Consider the following 17,283-nt stretch of genomic DNA (forward strand, 5'->3'; position numbering starts at 1 on the left):
CGCGAGCTGGGCGCTGCCATCCGCAGCCTGCACCGAGAGCCGCCTCCTGCCTTCCCCGAGCTCCCCGCGGCGCCGGGAGGGGCGGAGGCTCGGGGGGGGGCGGTGGCGAGGCCCATTGCTGGCGCCCTTGCATTTCAGAGCTTGTTCCGGGCCCCCGAAACACCCGCGCCACAAAAGCCTGGGGAAGACCGAGCTTGGACCAGAGCTGTGGCTTCTTGTGTGGATTAAACCTCCAGGGGGAATATTTGTCTCATCTGCCCCCGAAGCAGCCAGGCAGGGGTTGGCGTTGCCTGATGTTATCTTAGGGTAGTGTTTGCTGCGCTGTATTAATGCAGAGCGGGTTAGTCTGTCCCCAGTAGTCATGGTCTGTCAGGAGAGGATGGGCAAAGGGAGGAGAAGCACGCGTCTCATCTCCACAGGGGAGAGCAGCTTTCCTCCAGGGGCAGAAAAGCTCCATCCGCGTCAGTCTGTGGATACTTCCATGTATGTCTGTGTGTTGCATGGAAGGGGACAGTGAATTAAGAGCTTGTGCCAGCCACATTACTCATGAGTGGTGGAGTGAGACCAAGCTGTGCATACAAAGCAGTCTGCTGAAACGAGAGTAAATAGCTAAAAACATAGCAGTCTGTTAATGTCCTTATTTAAGAAGGTGAAATTCCTGGAGAGCAGGTTTTCCCTTTTAGGGCTGCCCTGTCCAAGGTGGCTTGCAAATGACAGCAAATACCAATAAGTGTGTGGCAAGGCTGCACCCTTGTGCCACTGAATCAGCCCCACAAATGTAGCCTAGGGGTTAGCCACTTACACGTATGTACAAAATATTATCTGTACCGAGACCATAAAAACAGGTCTCGGTATATACGTTTTCATCTTTCTTATATACATAGTAGCATTCGGTAGAAAGTTCAAACCGGTGTTGCCTTAATGTCAATGGCCTGTAGTTGGAAAGATCACATAGCCAATATTGTTTATCCCCAAGAAATCAAACCATTTGGATAGTTTACCTCATTTAGTTTAAAATCATGTTCCCATGTAATAGGAATCCAGGGAGTAGTTGAGGTTTGTACAGCACCTAGCGTCGTGCAACCCCGCGGGGTCCATGGCTGCGGCCCAAGTGCTACCAAACTGCAAATAAGAAATGGTAGACCACTTGTCTGTCTTTGAAGAGATATAGGTGCTTTCCAGGAAATGTTCAGCTAACTACTAAATTTGAACCTAATTGTGCATGACTGAAGACGGGGGACTCTGCCGTTCAAGAGGAAGAGATGGTGGATTAAGATACTAGACAGGGATCAAGAGGCTTCCATTCAGCTCCTATCTCTGCATAGCAGTTTTTCGCAGACCAGACCACCTATGGTGCATCTACACCACCAATGATGCTCAACCCTCAGGTAGCCTGTGCTATCTGATCCGTCCCTCCCTGTCTGTATTACCTTGCAGTGACCACATGCCAAGCACATAGAGAGACAAGTGGTGGGCAGGCTGATTCCTAGAAAGGGTCCTCCTTTCCTGTTACTTGGTCCTTGAGTAGAGCCCTTCTAGTAATTAATATGTCCTCTGTCTGTTTTTCTTACTGTGCCTGGCTCTGATTACAAGCAGTAGAGACTGACTGCAAGCCCTAGAGATAGGAGGTGAGGTGCAAAAGCACCAAAGGTCAGGAGCAGGAGTGACGGGATGGCTGGTGGTCGGCTTCCTGCGCTTGTGGGGTGGGTTTAGAACATGGAATTGGGGGAGGCAGGTTAGGGAAGGCTCAATCTTGTAGTGTGAAGCTTTGGAGAATATATGTGGGTGAGCTTGAGTTTTTGACTTTCGCATTAAGGCCAGGTACAGACATTACATTTTTACCAGTATAAGTGATCGGAAACTGGTTTATACCCATAAAAGAACACAAGTTTGGCGCACAGAGACTGATTTTAAAAAAAGGTGGAACCCAGTCTAGGATTTGCCCTCCTCCCCCAAAGGGCAAATGTTTGTTCTTTTTGCTACCGATATAAACTACCCCAGTTAGAGAAAACCACGCGACTTAGATCGATTCTACCTTTTTGCATGTCTGTACTTAGCCTACGTGGATGTTGGGCAAAGGGTGGCCCAGACGGTGTACCTTAGATGCATCTTAGTCTCTATTCCAGTGATTCTCAATGGAGGTTTTTCTCTGTAAGGTTGGGTATTTGACTGCTCAAATAAAGTTCGGTCAATAGACCAGTCAAATACTGGTAAAAAATTGTGAAAAATTGCCAATAATATATAGAAAAAGCACAAATTTTCCATTAAGAAATGCATCAAAAAGCAATAACAAATCATTTCTGTCAAGAAAACTACAAAAAAGTAGGGTTTTTTTGTAAAATTGACTGGTCCAAAAATATGCAGTCAGTTAACTGCATTTGACAATATTTTAGCAGTTAATTGACCGGCTTGCCAACCCTACTTCTTTACAACAGAAGAATGTTTTTATTATTTTTCTGTAGTCAAAAAATGAGTGAAAACTAAGAACCTGCATTTTCTGAAGGGTGCCTTGAGCCTGTCTCTGGATGCCTTGAGTCTAAGAAGATTGAGAACCACTGCTGTGTACCTTACCCCATTGCCTTCTCATTGTGAAGCAGATGAGGTTGAGGCGGTGACATGGTGTTGTCCCCTGTGCAGGATGCAGTGTCTCTGGTCTAAACACCCTGACTTAAAACACTTGGACTGAAAAATGAGCAATTTGAGGGAAGAATGTGGTATGAGCCAAGCAGGCAAGTGCACCTGATGGAAACTCTGCCAAAGCCTGAGGCCTTCCTGTGGGTGGAGTACAGGTGAAACTACTGAGCATCTCGTTAGACTGGAGTCTCGTGGTGCGCTAAGTCCGCGTGAGTTTTTTGGGGTGGGACACTGTTATGTCCCTGGAGGTTGGTTCATGCTGACTCAAGGGTGCTGTGTAGCCTTGTGCTCTTTGAAGTGGTGTTCAAGGTAAATGGAGCGGGACAGTATGTTTTTCAGTGCAGGGGATTAGAGCATGGGCTTGCAACTTCTCTTCTTGTTTTTGACAGTGTGAAGTTGCTGAGTGTTTTTTGGGTGTGAGAACTAACGTGGACTGGTGGATCCAGTTCTCTTATGGATTTTAAACTGCAGTGTGTGCGCTTTCTCAGCCAGCTCTGTCAACCATCTCCATTTCCATGGAGTTGGGGCAAGTTCTGGAAATTCTTCTGTATAAATCATTAAAAATGCGTTTGTGAGGTAATGCGTGTATGGAAGATGCTGGGCAGGAGATGGTGTCTGTGCAGCGATATGTGATTTGAAAACTAGTCCGGCCACTGGAAACTCCTGAATCGGATGCGTGCTTCCCAAACAGTTAAAAATGCCGAGTTACAAGTTCTGGGGGACTGAAATTGGCTTGCTAATCATGATATTTAGGAAGAAATAAGTTCATTTTGGGTCTTTTCATTGGCAGCTGTTTCTGAGCCTGTAGGTTTTTGTATTTTCAAGCTTTTTCTCTGCAGCCAGAAGGGCTAGAAGCTTCCTTTTGTTTGTTGAAGGAAAGCTGAAATTGTCACATCATCATGTGAGTGCTGAAGCAAAGACTTCAAGAAACGCCAAATATCACAATGTTTTCACTTACACCTTCGTGATGTTCGGCAAGCCAGTGTTCTTATCTGCAAAACCGGGGATAAAACTAAATGGGGCAGATCTTTGTGCCTGTGCCGAGTCACGCTGATACCCAAGAGGAGCAGCTGGTAGGAGCAGAACTGAAATCTGTGCGTGTTTGCCAGTTGTTCCATCTCATTGATATTTGATGCTTTTCCCTAAAGCTCCAGCTTTTGGAGTCATACGATTTTTTTAATTTAATTTTTGCAAAACTTTCTGCTTTTATTTAAAATCAAATGTTTCTTAACCTCTAAACTGGGGGGAAATGCTTGAAAACATGACCCAAGTAAAGCTGAAAGGTGCAGAAACCAGAGAGAACCCCCAAAATTCATTAACCCCCCTGCCAAAAAAAAAGAAGAAATAAAATAGCAACCTCTCATGATTAAACCCAGCCTCATGTTTCCATGGGGCCTGGCTCATGCCTTTTCAACCGCTTGGGGTTGGCAATACTGGCTTTTTATTCATCACCTGTATGTCACATGTTGGGGCTGCTGAAGGTGGAGTTACCTTTGCCACTTGGTGAATGGCTTCTTTTGCCCAAGCTGCAGAGACTTTCAGCTGCACGTTGGTTGTCTGTCCTTGAGGTAAGGCAAGCCTCATTATGACTCCCAATCCATAGACACCTGGTTCGACCTCTGAATTCTTGAACTTGGCCCCACAGGCCGGCTATCAGGAACAGGTTGCTGGAAAAGCAGAGTGAATGAATTGCTGAATCCAGAGGTAAGCACTAGATATACTGTCAGAGCAGCACACCTCTGCTTGTTTTTCAGTTGTCACGGTGGATCTTGGCTGGAAGTAGCATAGGAGTGGAAGTTTTTTGCCTTTCACCTCTCTGTAAACTGCTGTGTGTGTTCTGTTGATTTTCTTTGGCCAGCCTAAAAAGGCGGCTCACAGCAGAGCCCTCCAAAGCAGATAACATCTCCCTGCTTAGCGTGGCAGTGTCGGGAGCTGGGTGGGGCTACAGCGGGTGAAGAATTTCAGCCCCCAGCTGCATCTCCTTCTGTCACGCATCTGTCCAAACAGTCCTACTGCTGGAGCCCCCAACCATGGACAGATGGTCTGCACTGGGCCAAGGAAGTCCAGCGCAGGCAGGATGTACTGCCACAGCATCTGACTCTGCTTTGGCTTCTGGAGAAAAGGTGGTATAATGAGGTCAGAGTACAGGCTGCTGGTCAGAAGTGCTAGAAACCTGGGCACAGAACCTGTGTGTCACTGATGTTCTTGTTACAGCTTGTCAATTATTTATCGTAGGATGGCTGAAACAGCTGGCAGCAAGGGCAGAGGAGGGGCTGAACCCCTCCAGGCGCCTACTGCCTTGTATAAACACAGCCCAGCATTTTACAGCTTATGAAAAGGAGACGTAAGATTTTCCTGCCTATGGATTTTCTCCTCTCAGCTTTTGCAGGCTTCTTGGCCCCTTGGGCGTCTGTAGGATGCCTGCTGGGTGGCTTTTGGGGCACATCCCTGGGTCTTGCAGATGCTAGTGCAGGAGAATTACAGAAACATTAACCAGAGCTGGAGGTGCTATTGAGCTCATTGAGGGACTGCTTCTCCCCCTGCTGAAGTCAATGAGGGAGGATCAAGCCCTGTTTTAGGTGTGCAGATGGTGGAGAGCAGCGTTGCTTCAGCCAGTGGATTGCAGCATTCCAGGGGTTGTAAAAGGCGTTGAAGATCTTATTGCAGTCTGAAGAGTAGAAAGTGTGTCTTTCTCTCTCTCGTCCTCACATTCCCTTGTTTTTCCAGGTTAAGTAGTCTGTGTCAGCCTCTCAACGTGCACATAAGTGGTACTGTTAGCACTGCCACATTATTTACTTTTCCTCTTACAGTACACGCAAGGAGGACATACGTTTTTTTTTTTTTTTAGTTTGAATGAAGGGGCTGCCACGCTGAGTAAGTGTGGTCCAGAGAGAAGAGCAGCTGGCAGTTCAGTGTCTTCTGGGGATTCCTTGTTGTCAGACATCATCTTGGTTAGGTGCTGTTTGTTGCCTTTTTAAATATATAGAAATATACGGGAGAGAGGGTCTATGCATGGCAGAATGTTTCCCTTCTGTGCCCCGTCTAGTTTTAAATATCCGGTGCATCGACCGCTTCCCTGGGAATGTGCTCACGGCTGTCACTTGACTGCCATCCTCTTGTTGTCCTTAGCTGTACCCCCTTGTACCATGCTGAGGCCTCAATTCAAGTTACCTGCTCAGTGGTTTGCTGAACTTGAGCTTGGATAATTCTGTTCTATCCTTAATATTTGCATGTTTTCTGTAGGTAAGTCGTCATTTCTCCAGTAGATACTACTCAGCCAAGCGTGTTCCTCAGCCACATCAGTCCACTCTGCCTAGCTCATCATTTTGCTTCTGTACTTCCAACTGCAGTATGTGAAGCTGAAGGACTCATATACAGTGGTGGAGATGTCCTCTGCAGCCACAGATGATAGGCTAGGACTGGGAGCAATGGTTTTAAATTGCAGCAAGGGAAATTTAAATTGGAGATTAAGATGAACTTTCTCGTTATCAGGGTGGTTAAGCATTGGAATAGACTGCTAGAGAGGTGGAGCATCCATTCTTGGAGACTTTTGAGAGCCGGTTATGCCGACACTTGGCTGGGATGGTTTAGTCAGGGATGGTCCTGCGTTGAGCAGGGCCCTAAACTAGATGACCTGAGACACTTTCAAAGCCTTCTACTCTATGATCCCGTGAACAGCAGGGATGCCCTATTCTGTTGGCTACACAGCTTTCTCCTGTGGCCAGCATGTGTACACTAGCCAAGGAACTCAGGTTTCTCTGTAACCCTTTGAGAAGAAGACACCCTGCATCTTGGGGCAGGAGACTTAACTGGCACGGTCTTATACTGCGTTGCTGTAAGGGGCCTGGTGTTTGGATTAGCTGGGAGTGTACAAGAAAACCACTGAGGATAATCATTCCATACTCACAGATCAAATACAAGAGGCAATTTGAGCAGCACTCCTAGAAAAGATGATAAGAGTGTGTTGACAAGGGATGTCTTACTTCGTATAACCACCCAGTCAAGTTCTGCGTGTGTCTGCAGCATGGCTAGCCTTGAAGCATAGGAAAATGCCTCTTTACTGCAGCATGTTCTCTTTACATGGGAGGCTTTGAACTGCCTCTTGTTTGAAAGGAAATTGTTTGTTTCCTTGAAGAGGATGCTCAGTGTCTGAGGCTGCATGAAATATGCCTCAAGGTCTGTAGTGGAGAATAGAGTCCCCAGATATGCGTACCTGGCTAGTCATGAGTTACTGTTATTTCAAGGCTGCACTACCTCAAGTACGTGGCTTAAAAATAAATAGGGGCAGGCAGCACGGTGTGCTGCAAGTGTATTTGTGGGTTGTGTTTGCTTGCAGGGGCTGTGCATAGGAAGGATAAGGAACATTCTCTGTTACTGTCATCTCCAGTGTGGGGAGGGCTGCACTCTTGGGGCCAAAGTGCCTTGAGTTCTACCTGTTACATGCATGTGTCTGCACCCTTGCATGCCCCTTTGCAGAGATCAGGGGCTTTCTCTTGCCCAAAGCCCCCCTACAAGACCCAGCTGGTTCCTGGGAATGTTTATGTCAAGACAAATTCAACAAATTGGAGGGAGTTGAGAGCAGAGTGACAGCAATGAGTTGTTGGAGGGACTGGCTGATGCTAGAACCCAGCCAGCATGGTCTGGAGGGAAAGCGAAAGCCTGCAGCCTTTGATAATGATTTATTTTAGATACATTCTACAGCAGACATGCGTAATCTCCTTATCTAGCCTTTCTCTCATCAAAGCACCTCTCAGTTTTAACGCACTTAAACTCACAGCATTCCATGAGCTTCCCCATTTTACAGATGGGGAAACTGAGGTACAGAGAGACCATGTGACATGACTAGGGAATTGCAGTCTTCTCTCTCAAGTCCCAGGTTAGTCTCCAGTCACTGGAGCATCCTTTCTTTCTAGTAGATGCTCTGTTGGTTTGCTACCCAGGCTCACGGGTGGGACTTCCCATTTACTACTTTCTCAGTAGACACGTTGTCCTGGGAAAGGGTCCCCATGTTTTTCTTCCTCAGGGCCCCTCCATCACGCTCTGCTCTCGCTGGCACTGGGACAGGAAGGCAGCCTGCCATCTAATTGCTGTGTGAGGGTATTATTTTTAGCAGCTCCTTATTTGCACTTGTGAAAAGCCTTCCTGTTCGTGACAGTGGGGCCTGCCTTGGGCAGCTGCTCATCAGCTCCGGCCAGTGCCAGGCGTTTTGCTGCCTCGTTTGAATTGCTAATGGCATCTGAGCATCTCTCCGGTCCCCCGTGGTCACTGGGCCTGGCCAGATGTCCGTCAATAACGGGATTGTTTTCTCAGTAAACAAGAGCGGGTAGGTTGGAGGCAGTGCCTGGGGTGCGGAAGGTGTATGGAGCCTATATCGTGTCAGCAGAGAATGCAACCCCTGGCCCGGCAGTACCGTGAGCCTTGCCGGCCAGCAGCTTAACCACAGTAGCTTTATTTATGCTTTGCAAAGTGCCTGCAACTTTTCAGCTGTGTTTTAAACATGGGACTTTCCCTATCTGAGCCCTTCACAAACCTTTATCCCCCACAAGGGCCCTGCACTCAGCCTGCCTCTGGGTTAGAGTTGAGCACCTGGGCTTTATGCAGTGCTGATGAGGAGAACATTTTGGCCAGGATGCCTATCTTCCCTGTTTCTAAGTCTGGTGTCAGAGAAAGGTTAATGCCCTTTCAAACTTCTGCTTCCAGCTTTTTAGGTGGAAGGAGTACAGTATGTGGGTGAAGGACTATGTTGTGTCTGGGTGGGGTTGAGGATGTGGCTCCTGGGAATATGTAGTTATCTAAACGTGTTCACAGCTCTGAACTCAGCTCCTCTGGGATCTCAGTGTCTTCCCTTCAAAACAAATCATTTCTCTCCCTCTCCCCGCCCATAAGAAACAACCCCCTCCCAACAGCCCTGTCTTTACCCACCAGCACTACAGTAACGGAGCAGTGTAAGTTGATATCAAGGAGGACTGACCCTGGCTTTACAGTAACATCAGTGTCACAGATCAGATGAAATAAACACTCCCTGTCTCTCCCCGTGCTAGGCTGTAAAATTTGCTTGGTCCCTGTGCGGTAACAGAGTGCATCGTACGGCAGCGCCCCTGGTCTCTGGTTCAGGATCAGAGCTGATATTCTTGGTAAGAACTTCTTAATAAAAAACCTTCCCTGGCTGCAAGGTTTGTGTCTGTGAAGAAGGGTTGTTTCGGGTGTAACTGAGTGGGAAGTTGCCAGCTCTCTGGCAGGGTTGCCAGGAGAGGGGGCAAAATAGAAAATAGCAGGGAATTGCTTTTTTAGAAGAACTTTTCTGCCTTGAAAAGACATCCAGATATAGAAAGGATTTCAGCCCAGGGCAGCACGTGGGCTGGTACCCAACGACATGAGTGCTCTGCTTGGTGACTCTGCCCAGATTGCTTCCCCCTCTGAGCCTGTTTCCTCTCCCACCCCCATGTATGTGTGTGTGGGAGGGGGTGTCCTTGAAGCCTGTCATCTCTTCGGAGTAGGGGATGTCTGTGTGCATGTTCAGCATCTGTGATGATGGGTCCTATTGGGACTGCTGTAATTCCAGTGAAAGAAAGTGATTTCCATCTTTTCCAGTAGGTGCTAAATACCCAAGGGCAAACCCCAAGCCCTGTTTGTTGCCCATCCTGTCTCCCACCCAGCCCTGAGATTTGCTTGGAAATATCAGCCAGAGTTTTCTTTAGAAGTGTTTGACTTTTCCTGTGTATCACAGTCATTCATAGGCATTTAATCTGCTTTTGTACCCAGTTATTCAGAAGTTCTTGTAGTGGTGGCCTCTTAACCTCTTGTACTGGTGTCCTGTTGTAGCTGCCACTTGAACTCTCTGGTTCTTGTGTGGTGCTTGTTCTCAATTATCCTTCTTGTATGGGTGTCCCGCAGGCCTGTCCTTTCAACCCTGTGTCGTCACTTCCATTTCGTACGGGTCATCTTTTTGGAAAGAACAAGCTAGTGAATGCATGTTTCCACTACACTGAATCCAAATTTCTTTCCAAGTGCTGTGCATTGTGTTTCGAACTGTCAGAGCATTTCCAGTCCAGTGACATCTTGTCAGGTCTAATATCCTTTTGTAGCCTGGTTTCATTTCTTTTGACTTCCAAAAAATCCCTTGCAAATCATTTCAGAGGTGGCACGGCCATGAACTTCCTTGTCCCAATACAGGCCTCTTTGCATCAAATACTTTGCATCTTTTGCGACTTCTGATTGTTATTTCGGACCTGATCCAAAAGACTCTGTGAATGCAAGAGCAATGCAAAAAGGAATGTGCAAGTATGGGGAGTCACAATTAACAATTCTTCTGAAGCAGGACTGTGTCATCACCGTGGTTGATCATTTTACCACAGAGTAAATGGAGATTAGTTCAGGGACTCTCTGATTGGGTTGGCTTTAAATTCAATGGAAATAAAGGTTGAAATAGCAAAAAGATCGATGTCATACAGATAGCAGGGAACAGATATTATCATAAATCTGACCATTCTCCCTTGCCGTGCACTGCTCCTCTGTTTGTGGTAGGATGGCCGGTTATTACTGCCTCAAGCTGGTGCTCTTTGTCACCTCGGTCTGACTTTGGAGCATAAATTCCATTTTTTTTAACATATTGGAATGGTGGCACTTACCAAAGTTACCAGCCTGGGTCTTGAATCCTCTGCATTTTATGCTGAGAACATAAGAACCATGCTGCTGTTCATATTGTTAAAGATAGACACCCTGGAGCCCTCAGGGCATTATAGAGGTATTCTGCCTTTATTTACATTTGGGAACCCTGGTCCTGGAGGAGGACACCACTGTCCTGGGCACTGAACAAACAGAGCGTAAAGATGGTGCCTGAGAATAAAGATGGTGGCCATTGCAAAGAGCTTACAGCCTAAGTGACATTTGAGAGAAATAAGGAGTTTGGTAACCTTCCTAGTGCCCCAGCATGTCAGTTTGGTCCTGTCTGATGATTTGGAGATGAAAGGCAGCCTGCTAAAATTCAATGTTCCTGGAAATGCCCACTTCAGAGTGGCTATTGGGTTGGCACTAATACAGGCTCCTTGTGCAGTATTGCTTTAGTGCTAGATTTTGAAAGGTAATTGGGCTTCTAAGTCTGTGAGTTAAACCCCTACAAACCTTTCCAAATCTGGCCTCTAGTGACTAATGTACGTTCCCCATCTCAGACCCCACCTCCTCCCTGAATAATTTATCTGCTGCCTTGCTAATTGGAAATGCTCCAATGCAAAACTTCAGTCCTGTGCCATGGATCAGCCTCCACTAACAAGTTTGTCTACCTGGTGCCAGGACTGCGGCTGGCTTTGCTCTGCTGTGGGCTGTGAATTAGGCAGGACAGGATCTAAGAAAGTAGTAGGAGGATGAAAGCTTGAGCTAGGAAAATTGTGTGGGAGGCAGGTTCAGAGGGGCTCTGAATGGCCTTTTCATCCCAAGGTTGCTAAAGTCAATAGGAGTCGTAAATCTGTGACCTGCCTTCACAAGGCCCCTGCTCTCCTGGGACTATCCTTCAGCTGGAGGAGGGAAGCTCATTTATTTCACCTGTCTCCATTAGACTGTTTGCAGGAACCATTTTTCTAGGCTTGCTAATGTTTCCAGAGGAAGTTTCTGCTTTGGAGCCAGCACATGTGAGCAAGCATCATCCAGGAGCCAGCTCCAGCCCTGCTGTGCCTCTTGGAAGGAGGGGGAGAACGCACTCAGCTGGGCTGAACCAGAGACACAGGGCAGCTCCAAGGATACAATTCAGCTCTTGACGTTGAAAGCTTATCTGTGAGCACAGTGGTGTGGAAGGTGCTGGGTTGGGAGGGCTCCCCACATTCTCACCAAGCATCAGTTGCTGTTACCCTGAGCTGGATGGACTATCTTTGGAGACCAGACTTTTCGTACACACCTTGCCTCTGCTGAGAACCCCTGCACTGACAGAGATGTCAGCAATGATGGCTCCTCTGTACTTGGGGCTTGGGGATGATGGTGGTTTCCAGTTGCCTCCCAAACAGACATGTTTGCACTTCCTTCCACATAGGTCCTTTGGTGTGGAAGGAGCAACCTGTGAGACTCCCCACTAATACCTCTTTGTCCTCCATGTCCCTCCATAAAACTCTCCTGTGAGGCCTGCAAAGGCTTAGTGGTGACTGGGCAGTTAGACAGGACAGGATGGTGGAGCTACATCCCACTTTGTGTTTGCCTGTAGCCCCTTGTCTTATACAGAGACTGTAAGCTCCTTGGACCAGGGGTTATACCTGCATCTGATGCTTGTACTGTACTGACCCCAGTGGGACCTTGGCGTATAATGGATCCCTTGGAGCTACTGCAGCACGGACTGCGCTAAAAACCAGCTCTCAGTTGGCAATGCTCTTTGCTTGCTGCTGACACCAGCTGCATTTGAGCCTTTGGATTGAAGCTGACTGCTCCTGTATCCCATTACAAAGTGTCTTGGGGCCATCAGAACTCCCAGCAGAATCTGAACTGAGCACAAGTGCCTCTGTCTGCAGCATCCTTCCTCCCCCTTGGTGACAGGGACAACCAGACAGTGGGTGTATCTCGTTCCTCACCCAAAAGGAACTGGAAGTATGAATGAAATGCTAAGTTTAATGCTTGGCAGGGAAGTTGGCTGCTTTTGGGCTTGGCAGCTCTGTGTACCAGTGAGGGGGATGTTTGCAGCATGGCTTTCCCTGCATTTCTGTAATGCACCTTTCAGCTCCTGGGCATCTGGGTAAATGGTGAAATAGGCTCTGTTATAAGGGTAGTAGTCAAATCTGACCCGTGCTGGGAAGGAAGCATAGCATACCCCTCGCCCCTACTGCTGTCAGACAGGGAACTAGTAGCTTCATAGCTTTGCAGTTATTTTGCATAAAGCAAGCCCCTTTTAGCCTGGGCAGAGAGTTGCAGGGAGTTTTTCTGTTACTTTTAGAACATTCATGGGTTCACAGCCCCTCTCCGAGGTCCTCCCAGTACTGCAGAAAACGTAGCCAACATCACTGATTGGGCCTTGCTGCCTTTGCCGTTGGATAACATGGGGTGCTGTGTCTTTACCATGTCTTCCTATAATACAGAATGGTCGATTCTTGTTACATTTCTGTAGGCCACAAGGCTTCTGTATGTTTCTAAGAAAGAACATAAGCAAAGTCTCCATATGCAAGTGGTGTGGGCCTGTCCTCTGTTCCGTGCTGCCTAGGACGGAGTGGCTGCTGAATTCTGTGCAAAGGAGAACTGCTGAGAAATGTACAGGGGGAAGGTCCCATGAATCTAGGGTCTGGTCATCTTTCTGCTTCAAGCAAAAAGGGGTCCTGTGGTTTCTGTAGGAAAAGAGTCTCCTGGGTCAGAACTTGTTCTCCATTCCTGGTTTCTCAGATCTGTCAAGCTACAGAGACTGGAGCAGAACAGAACAGTTTGGTTTGATACAGCATTTTCTATGCCAGGCTTCCTATGTTTACAGCCTTTGCTAAATTAACCCTCCCAGTTGCATGCATTTGTGGTGAATTTATTTTTATTATTGCAGCCGTTTCATAGGAGATGCAACTGTGGCATGGGACATTAACCTTTTTATGAGTCTAACCTGAGCCTCCCCTGCTTATTTGAGGGTACTCATCCCTTTTGAGACGCTAGTCCCCGTGGCTCTGATTGAGCACTCAGTGGCAGAAGCTTTCCAAATCAATATGGGCATCGGGTTAAAAAAGTGAGTGTAAGTGGCTCCCAGCCCTTGGCGCTAGCCCTAGGTCTGTGCATCTGTAATCTCCTAGTTGTGCTCTTCAGTGTATGTGAGGATGTGATGCATATTGTGATAAATACATCCTTAAATACTGTGCTTATTCCTACTCTGGCAGAGAAATATCCTACAGTATCATACATCCAGCCCCTGGGACTAATTGCTACCATGCAGATGGGAAACAAATTGCTCTTGCAGAGAAGCAGCAGCAGGGCGCAGGGTCTTTTTAATCCGCCCACAACTAATCTTGGTGCTTCAGAAGCTGCGTGGGCTGAAGGAATGAGCCCAGGGCTGCATGCCAGGGGAGGCCCTGTATTCTAATGCTGCGACACATTTTGGGCAGAGCATCTCATCCATGTGTCTGCATTGTGAGGGCATGGGGACATATCATGGTTCTACTTTAGGGGCTTCCCTTGGCTAGGTGCTTATCACCAAGGTTTCCAAGTGCCTGTTCTGTGTGGGATTGCTTTTAGTGGCAAAGCAGTCAGGTAGGCTTGACACAGAGAGGCTTTTACCCTTTGCAGCATTGCAGACCATAGTCCTGTCCCTGGGACCCTCACAGGGATCACAGTGCTCGTGATAACAACAGTGAGCCATCAGCCTCTAATGCTTTTTGGTCATTACTGTAGCCTGTTTGACCCTATGGGCAGCTTAGCAAGAGTCTTATTTTGCCATGACCAGTGTATCCTGAACAAGGTTCTGGTCTGCCAGTCCACCATTGTGTTAGCTATAGCTGCCTCCTCAGGGAGCTTGGGCTTGAATGGGCTGGTGGGCTGAACTGCATTCTCCTATTGAGACCTGGCTGAGCAGGGGCACGGTTGAATGCCACTGGTGAGGCTGTAGCTTGTCTGGGCTTATCACAGTGAGCTTTGAATGGGTCCTGGGAACAGGGCAAGCACAATTGTAGGGAGTTCCGTATGGGCTGGTTGCTCGCGTATCACCGACATCATGCAGACTGTGCTACCAGCTCCTGTCTGGTGTGGAAGTGGTTGGAGGTATCTGCATGGGGAGCAATCATATCTGAAGACTGCAGTGGAGCATAATCCCAGGACCTGCTTTGTTAGAGCAACAGAGAGGACTGAAATCTCAATAATGTAGCATTAGCTCTGCTGGGATGGGGAGTTGCATCAAGGCAAGTTAGTGCAAGCGGCAGGGAGAGGGCTTTTGTCTCCGGCACAGCCACTAACAACACTGTGGGTGCATCTACATTTGCAATTAGCACAGCTGAGTAAATTCCAGCACAGTTCATGCAGGAGTTTATTGCTCCTGGGTACAGCATCTTCACTTGTGTCTGGGACCGCAGCACATTGAGCCAGGGCGGCGCAGTCCTGGCTGGCAGAGGGCCCAGGGGGTCAGCCTGCCAGCTTGGAGCTGCTCTGCTGTGGCTCAACGTGCTTCATGTGCCCCAGCCAGCCTTGTCACTGTCTACACGTGCGTTTGAGCGCACGTAACTACTCTGCAATAGAAAAGTACTTGTGTCTGGCACTACTATTCAACAGCGGAGTTAATTTAAATTGCAGCCTCATAACACCACACATGTAGATGGCGATGCTGTACTGCAGACCTAATCAGGCAACTTCAGTAAAGTGCATGTGTAGATGCACCCTGTGTGGAGCTTTCACGGCCTGCTGGGCATAAAGGCCAGGGCCATGGGGCCAGTCTGCCTCATCAGCGTGCCTGGGACTGGGGTTTGCATCACTGCTGCCCCAAAGTTGGTTGTTCAGCCTGCGTGCGGTGGTGTCTGAAGAGCCCAGGTGAGAAGGGCCTGTGGGGCCCGCACTGCTCCAAGCCCCTTTCCCTCCCAAGTCCCGCTCTGCTAGTCATGAAGGGCAATTTATCATCCCATTCAGAGGGGGAGTTCTGGCCTAGGGGTGGCTGGGATTAATGAAGCATTGAGCATTTTGTGGGGCATGTGCTCTGTGGGTCTGGGTTTTCTTTCCATTTCTCATTAGTCTGGAGCAGGGTGTAGGAGCAGCTGGGGAAAGGAAATGACTTCAGACTGGGAGTGACTTCAGCCGCCTCCTGCTCTGAGGTGGGTCGATGCCTGGATGTGCTGTCACTGCTGGCTCTGCTCTTTGAGGTGAGGCCGGCACAGGCTGTGTGCACAGCTCCTTGCAGCAGGCTCAGGCGCCACTTGCTTGTGCCACATGATGTGAAGCATCTTGCCGAGTTCTGGGCATCTCCCACATGCAGCAGGGTGCTTGCCCCTCAGCCTTAGGGACCAGGATAATAGTGCTGGCCATCTCAGTCTGGAGGGGCCTGGCTCCCAGTGCACACATGCTGCCTGTCCCCTAGCCTTGAACTCTGGCATTTAAAAGTTTTCCTCACCTGAGACTGGGTGCAAATAGTAATTTCTGCTTCTCCCAAAGGTGTGTGTATGTGTTCTCAATTCCCTCTGTGCTGGTGACTACAGTATCACCTCTCCCATTGCCACCAGACACTGTCACCAGGTTTCTAGGCCTCCTTCACAGGTGCGTAACATGGAAACCTTTGGAATGAGCATAGTAGGGATTGGGGGCTAGGGACAGTCCTTTGCAAACTGGTCTCCAGGCTGATCGGCTTCTCTTTCACAGCCTGACAATGGGGCTGCTTAAGTGTGTGGGAGGGATGGAGCTGGAAAGCAGTCTGGAGTGTTATATCTCAGTGCCAGGCAGCAGGCTAATGTGTTTCAATACCAGCCTGCTCCCCTGCTCAGCTGGGGACTTTTGGACAGGCTGATCAAATGCTAAACACCCAGCTCTAGCCAACCTTTATGTACACTGTGTGGCAAAGGGTCCTTCCTCCCCTCTCTTGGTGTCCAGGCCATAGAAGCTGCTGTGATTTTGCTTTGGCTCTGTTGGAGCTTGTATTTCACTGGTGGGCTGGTGTCAAAGCAGAGCCCAGGCCCCACCTTGCCTGTTGGATTTATCTGCTGCCACTTGCAAACAGCTCTGTTGTTTAAAAAACAAAACCCACGTTTTACTAAAAAGAGCATGTTGGGAACCATCTGAGCAGTGCCAGTAGCTGCAGCTGAGCTGACCCCTTCCTGGCCGGAGTCTCCAGTGGTACCAAGTCGTGGCAGGACACTGCTTTTAAAAGAGCGATTCTCAACTGGGGTGCCATAGCACCACGTTAGGTGTGCAAACAGATTCCCAAGGTAACCCCAGAGATTTCAAATCCGAATCCGTGGTGTTAAAGATGTTCTGACCTGTTGTGGGCTTTCTGAAAGCCTTGCAACCAAAGAACTGCTCTGCTATTTCTTAATGGAGGAAATGTCCCCAATAGCTGGTCAGGCAGGTACCGTGGGAGTTGCCTCTGCAGAGGAAGGAGGTTTTCCTGTTTCATCTCCACCCATCATGACTGACATTCACCCTCCTCCTTGGAAATAAACACCCCCATATCCAGCAGTAGTGGGATGGAGTTAGCCCTTCCTAGGCTTCAGCTGGAAGCTCTTCTCTTGTTTGATCTATTCTCTGGGGCTTCAGGAGGCAGGACAGGGAGAGTTTAGACTGGAGATTAGGAAGCGCTTCTTAACTGAGAAGGTGGTTAAGCACTGATGCACGTTGCTGAGGAAAGTGGTAAAAGCTCCATCCTTGGAAGGTTTTAAGAGTGGGTTAGACAAACACTTGGCTGGGATGGTTCAGTTAGGGATGATCCTGCTTTGAGCAGGGGATTGGACTAGATGACCTGGAGGGCCCTTTGGGCTTTACTATTCTATGCTTCTTTGAAGCACTTTTGACTCGGAGTGGATGCAGCTGTGAGACAAAGGCCTCCCTGGTTTGATGGAGATGCCTTATGCCTGACCGTGGATGTACGGCTAGAGCAGGGTTTGACAGACTTGGAGTGCATCCCCAACCCCTTTTCTCTCCCACCCTACAGCTGTACCAAAACTTACTAGGCTCTAAGGACAAAAGTATTAGGCGGGTTAGAGAGGACACAAGTGAGCTGAAGTTTTGGCTCGGGGAAGA

At 48.4% G+C, this 17,283-nt stretch overlaps 1 protein-coding gene across 2 annotated transcripts in view; it reads left to right on the forward strand.

The window, feature by feature from the left end:
* Positions 1 to 81: 81 nt before the first annotated feature.
* SEPT5 (septin 5) overlaps positions 82 to 17,283 on the forward strand; it is a 57,390-nt gene continuing 40,188 nt past the window's right edge. Inside the window, exon 1 of one of the 2 annotated variants that reach the window (XM_025201558.1) lies at positions 82 to 1,388. In XM_025201558.1, the coding sequence (XP_025057343.1) occupies positions 1,371 to 1,388 (18 nt within the window). In that variant the 5' untranslated portion in view covers positions 82 to 1,370. Of the gene's footprint in view, positions 1,389 to 7,803; positions 7,958 to 17,283 lie in introns of those variants that run through there. The other variant, XM_025201559.1, reaches the window with a different exon arrangement.

The sequence above is a fragment of the Alligator sinensis genome, unplaced genomic scaffold (assembly GCF_000455745.1).
Source record: "Alligator sinensis unplaced genomic scaffold, ASM45574v1 scaffold570_1, whole genome shotgun sequence".
Taxonomy (NCBI): Eukaryota; Metazoa; Chordata; order Crocodylia; family Alligatoridae; genus Alligator; species Alligator sinensis.